The following is a 6,570-nucleotide window of genomic DNA, read 5'->3' as shown; positions in this document are numbered from 1 at the left end:
AGGATGTAAACGCAATAAACAAAAATTATTAAATTGGTTAATTGATTACATGATCATATATATAATTGGATGGTTATATATGGTGATGGGAATTTATGATGAGAATTTATTTCTATGCAATAGCCGTTAGACAATTTCCTTCATCTTCATTGAGTTTTGGAAAAAATAACAAGAATGCCATTATAAAATTTTTAATAAAATTTGAAAAATAAAAAGATTGTATTTATTGTGTGATAATTAGAGAAACGGAAAGATTTTACCTATTTAACAAGAAATTTTCACTATAGTAAATATTACTACCCCATAAAACATATATTGTACATACATGATACATGGTAAAAAAAATTCTATTTAACAATACTATTATGAAACTATGGCTTTGAATAATTTAATAGTAATTTAATTTAAATATTGTTGGATTTAATGTGTGATTGAAATAATTTAATATTATGATCCATCACTAATGTTATGTCTCAATTCAATCATGCATATCAAGTCTCGTACGTTAAATTACATCAACTAATTGTGCAAAGAAATTAAGAAAAAAATAAATAAAAAGAGAGATCTCTTATGAGAATAATGGCTTGAGTAGTGGAGGATGATAATGGAGAGACATTTATTTGGCTTTTCATTTCTTGTAACCTTAATTGCTTTAACTTTGTGGTTTAAGGTGACTTAATTACATAACCTCTCACATTCTTATTTTGTAAATATAAAAAGCATTGATTTGTAGATGGATTACACATCAACAATAGCATTCTTCCTCCTTTCTAAAGTTTTCTATATTTTAGTGTGCATTTTAGGAGCATTATATTGCTTGATTCCCGAAGCTTCATCAAGTTCATCAGTGTCTAACAGTTTGAGGTGTTTGTACGTATTAGGAGGAAGTTCTTTTATCTATGGGAACAATGTCAATCTGAGAGCAAATAGTTGGAAGTAATTTGCATTGCGGGCCGGAAAGAGGGTTTTCCTCGACTCAACTTATAGTTCGATTTGTTTTATTATTTTCATTGTAATTTCTATTCTACTTATCGTTGTTCATTTTTTTATTGTAAATTTGTACTATAGTTAGAATACTACCTACTACGGTTGAGGAATTTTATTCCAGAATTTCTAATTGTGATAGTAATCTAATTTTAAATATTTAAATGAATACTCCTACAAAATTATCAATTTGATAATCTTAGTATATTATTGTAGTACAATAGACAATTGAACTATAATTTATAGTATAAATTCTCTCTCGTCTCAGTTCAAAAATTTAGCATTGTACAAAATAATTTAAAAATTGAATAAATTCACAAATAATACCAAACACTACTATTTGTGATGATAAATCTAAAATTAAGACAATTTAAAATACTATAAAATATAGTTTAATTGTCTACTCACTTTTACATGTTTATGTGAATGTTATTTTTACTATAAACATTTCTAATATTTATATAAGTACTTTAATTTTAGATTTATCATCACAAAGAGTAGTGTATGGTATTATTTGTGAATTTATTCAATTTTCAAATTATTTTATACAATGCTAAAATTTTGAACTGAGACGGAGAGAGAATTTTATTGATATTTGGCTCATTTGTTAGTCATGATGAGTATATTTTAAAGTTAAGGGTTTAGGATTTAGGTTTCAAGGTTTTGGTTTTTAGTGTAGAGGGTCACTATATTGCAACAAATGAGCTCGGCTAGGAAGTGTCTCACTAGTGCAATCTTAAATTATAGATTTTGGTAAACAATATCTTAAATCTCATTAGGAGAAGTGGTAATTATACATTCTTTAGGTTTTTTTGGTTTGTGTGATTAAATGTGCTTTATTTTTTAGTCTCACGGTCATAGTCATTTTTCCATTTTACAAAAAAATGTACAATATTATTTTCCACGTATTTATATTTTAGCTGAATCCTAACTTCGTACGTTTGTTTTTACTAAGCGGGCCATATTAAAACTTAAACTAAAAACAACCGTTTTTCTGAAAAAATGGAGTAATATATAGAGAGAGTTTAAATGATTTATTTTTCAATTTTAAATGCAAAATGGTTCATTCAGATTTTCACATAATTAAATGTATCAATTTCAAATTCGTTATTGTGTATCAGTTTCAAATTCGTTATTGTTTGTGTTGTCTCTATCCTGCATTAATTGTTTAGTTTTGCTTGTGTTGTGTACATTCATCTTGGTGATAACTAAAATTGTGATTTAATAATGAATTTAAATCTTTTATAAGAAAATAATAAATGTACACATCCATTTAGAATTCTTTTACTACAATTGATTGCATATTAATTAGAGAAAATGAGTTTCCATCATTATGGTGCAATTACACAAACCGGCAGCAACAATACAAAATTAATTGATTCAAGTTCTTTTTTATTACTAATAGATTATAACGTGAAAGGTCAGACAATTTGTAACTCATTTGTTATTAATTTAATTTATAACAAATATATTGGATTAAATTCACTAAGAATACGAAAAGCTACTCGTTTTCTATAAATTTGACTTTTACAAGGATGATTTACTGAAACGGAAATACAAAATTTGATTCGACTTTATTCTACAAAATAATTGAGTTCTACCAAGCAAAGAAGCTTGAAGAATTGATGGGAATTCATTCTTGCCATTTTAATAATAAATTTATTTATTAATTAAAATTAAATTTTTAAATAGTTTATGATTTGAAAAGTAAAAAACAGTAGACATTTATTATTGATATAATTTGTAACAAATGACATTAAACTTGATATTGAATGTCATTTTAATAAAAAAGTTATTTATTGATTAAAATAGTTTTTTATTAATAATCCATGATTTAAATTGGTGGTGTATTTTTGCTCTAAGCGTTTTGCTTTCCACAGTCTAAAAACCACCGTGACCTTTAATTATCATTTTTCTCTAAGCATTTCACCTACAAATATTAAATTTTACGTAAATTTTGGTAAGTTTCATACGTAAATATTAAAATTATGTTGAAGATGGTGAAAACTAAAAGGTTTTTTATGAATTGTGGAACTTGAAAGGTTAACTTTTAGTTTTTGTCTGTAAATACATGTTCTTTCATTGTTATTTATATTTGCATTTTTTGGACATTGTTGGGGTCCGAGGAATTACAGGAAGAATATCGACATGAGCCTCCCGAACCCTATCGATGCGGAGGACACATCGATGCAGATGGCGGTCGACTATTTCATGTATGTGGCAGCGATGGAGCCATAGATCTAAGGGTTTTTTTGTGTTGTTTTATGTGATTTCACCATTAGGTTAGTCATATTCGAGCTGTCTATAGTTGCTCGGTTAGTTGGTTGACGAGTATCTGTATTTTGTGCATGGTAGTAGAGAGGCATGACAAATTTAGGATTTGAATCTATATCTTTTTATTGGGTTTCTCAATAAAAATTGTACATTATTAAAAAATAAGGTAGAAGGATGATGGAAGAAGGAAGGTTTTGGCTTTTTCGGTATTCGAATTATTAGTATGATTAGTCGCAGTCTTTAATTAATTAGATTTATTCTTTTCCTTAATTGGGTACTAAACTATTTGGCTAATTATAAATTATATTTTTATTGCGTTGCATTCCGTACTAATTTATATAACCACCATTTTGGTTAATTTAATCACGGTAATTATATTACTCTTATGTACTATACATTTGTTAGTTTAAGTAATTTTTTTTAATTGCGTTGCAATCCGTACTAACTTATATAACCATCATTTTGGTTAATTTAAACCACAGTAATTATATCTTAATCCGTATTATTCAAAAATATTTTAATCCGTGCACAGCACCGGTGTGATATTAGTTTTCTTTAAGCCAAAACATGTATGAGGAATGACATCATTATAATGTTGACCTGATGCAGAAAGCCACGTTCTAATATCTACTACTCTCTCCCTCCGTTCATTGGTCAACCAATAAGAGTCCCATGTTGCTATTTACGTCCGTTCACCACTGAATATTTTATTTATTTTTTATTAATATTGTTAATGAATCCCACATTCTAATAACTTTATTTCACTCATATTTTAATATAAAATTAATATAAAAGTAGGAGACACTTTCCATTAACATTTTACACTTAGTTCCTGTCAACTACATTTCTTAATATACAAGTAGGACACACCTTCCATTAACATTTTACGCTTAGTTCCTGCCAACTACATTTCTTATGTGGCTTGTATTAGTCGACAGAGAGTATATCAAATTAAATACTAGTAGTATAGTCAAGGCAGACGCACCCACTACTTACGTATCCATTACTTCTTTTTCTTTCTCCACCACCAACTTTTATTTTGTTTATGACTTATAATAGACGCCAAAATGATCATATACAACTAAAAATTAGTTTTGTTAATTTTTTTCACCTAGTTGGCTGTCAGTGTGCATAATTTTCCCCATCAATCTGATACTTATTTTATAACTGTGCTCAGTAGAACATTAAATCGTTGTAAAAGTTTGTTTAATAGAGTAACATTTCTAGGGGCAGCCAACCAACAACGTATTATTTTATTTTTTTCTCCAAAAAGAATCATCAATGATTCCCATCTATCATGTGATGACTCGATCCCAGACCTATAGGTTGAAGGTGAAGTGTCTCACTCACTAACTGAATTGAATTGAATTGGGCTTCCAATAACAAACGCATATCTTCACAAAACTAGATTTATATAGAATGAAGTAATATTCGGAAAACAATAGAATATGAGTAAGTCTAACAAAGGAAACCCAAAAGAAAGAAAAAATTGACTGCACTGCACACCTAATAAAACCAAGCTGACAAGAATACAAAGGCAGCCAGCCAGCCAGCCACTGATGATAGTATGTTTCTAGTTTATGGGTATCGTTTATAAGAATTGTCTTCCCTGTTGTTCCTGAAGGCACAGCATCCCACCGTGTACACGATCACCAGAAACACCAGGAACACTATGTTGATCACTGCCACCCTCTTCCAATCACTCTTTATGTTATCCAGCAGCCCCGCCTTGCACGAGTCGCACGCGTAGCACAGCTTATTCGCATCGTTGCTCCATATCTCGCAGTCCGGATTCCCTAATGCCGCAGTTGCGCCCTTCGTCCAATTTGTCGGGCTGATGTATTGGAAGTTGCAGTCGTTTGATGGCTTGCAGCATCCCGACTGAAAATCAATATAAAGTTTTCACTCCCAAATCACAATTTTCAATTGTCGACTACCTAGCTAGTATGTATTCTAAGTTTTCCAGGATGCTCACTTTTTCTTGTAAAAGGCATTCATCTTTCTTATAGGAACACAATAATTGAATGAAAAAGAAAAAAGTTGAAACTTTTTAAACATTCCCCTATTATTAATGATGAATTTAAAACAATAAAGTTAAAACTTTTCAAACATTCCCCTATTGTTAATGATGAGGCTATGATTTCACAAGGTAAATGATTATTTACTATTGATTTACCCGCAAGATTTAGAAAAATATCAGCATAACGCAAACCAGATCTAAAATTATCAGGGAAGATTAATTGGAAAAGCAAATTCGAAACCCTCAAAATAATATAAACGATGCACATCAAGTGTATGATGAAATGACCGCCTCAACGAATAGAATAGATCTACAATACCTGAAGCGAAGAGAGATGCTCCTTGTAGAAATCGGCTGCAGGAGTTGAGTTATCGGTAAGCAGCTTCTGGCAAATTTTGCTATCCTCCAAACAGCTCCGGATCTTACCCCAATTGTCGTTGACTCGATTCTGCAACCAATTGGAGTAATCGCCAAGTCGATACTCCTTGTATCCTTTATCGGAGAGGGCTTGGCCGGCGCCCTTGTTGGTGACGACGAAGGCGAAGATCGTGAAGCAGAAGAGCAGAAGGATGAGCAGAAACATCACCAGCAGGTACACCCACAGCAGCCACGTAACGCGGCAGCACGACCCCACCAGCCCCGCGATCGACACCAGCAGCACGAAAACCCCGAGCACGATCACCGGCTTGTCGAGGAAGCGCTCGCACTCGGTGTTCGCCTGCTTCGAGAGCCATATCCCGCCGCCGATGATCGGAATCGAGAGCAATAGCGTCACCAAGTTCAGAATTCCCACTAGATTGTTGCTCACGCGCATTTTGTTTACCTTCTTTTTTTTCTTGTACTCACAAAATTAATGGAGATTTGATTTGGTTTTGATGTGTTTGGAGGTGAGAGTGATGAGAATTGGGAATTGGGAATTTTATAGGGAAAGATTATAGAAGGAATCGGTAGTGAAATTGGAAACTGACGCGTTTGAGAGGTGACGTGTACGCCTTTTGAGAGAGCGTTTAATTTTAGCCAAATTGTTTTTGAAGATCTTTTTATTTTATTTTAGTTGACTTTTCATTTTTGTTTTATAAAATTCATGATATTAATACTGTATTTATTGGTGATTTACAACAAAGCTTGGTGCTTCAGTAGTCTGTCGCTCATAATGTCTCTCCATTGCTCCGAGTTCGATTTCTGGCTGGAGCCAACGTTTTCGTTTTCGTTTTCATTTTCATTTTTGTTACAGTATGTATGTAGTAATTAGTTTTTTTAGTTAGTTAATTATTTGCACTCCTACTAACATT

At 31.6% G+C, this 6,570-nt stretch overlaps 1 protein-coding gene across 1 annotated transcript; it reads right to left on the bottom strand.

The window, feature by feature from the left end:
• Positions 1-4,653: 4,653 nt before the first annotated feature.
• On the bottom strand, positions 4,654-6,218 carry LOC121797355 (tetraspanin-8-like). The gene is made up of 2 exons (XM_042196112.1): positions 5,598-6,218; positions 4,654-5,139 (listed from the first exon to the last, which is right to left on the bottom strand). Exons 1-2 carry the CDS (start codon positions 6,090-6,092, stop codon positions 4,837-4,839), a joined length of 798 nt encoding a protein of 265 aa, XP_042052046.1. The 5' UTR covers positions 6,093-6,218; the 3' UTR covers positions 4,654-4,836.
• Positions 6,219-6,570: the final 352 nt, after the last annotated feature.

Source organism: Salvia splendens, chromosome 3, assembly GCF_004379255.2.
Source record: "Salvia splendens isolate huo1 chromosome 3, SspV2, whole genome shotgun sequence".
NCBI lineage: Eukaryota > Viridiplantae > Streptophyta > Magnoliopsida > Lamiales > Lamiaceae > Salvia > Salvia splendens.
Note: the sequence above shows the minus strand (reverse complement) of the source record. Positions and strands in the feature narration are given on the sequence as shown.

Excerpts from the sequence above, each read along its gene's own strand:
- LOC121797355 (XM_042196112.1), bottom strand. The coding sequence starts at position 6,092 with ATGCGCGTGAGCAACAATCTAGTGGGAATTCTGAACTTGGTGACGCTA. Across the intron at positions 5,140-5,597 it reads AGCATCTCTCTTCGCTTCAG|TCGGGATGCTGCAAGCCATC; the intron begins GTATTGTAGATC and ends ATTGATTTTCAG.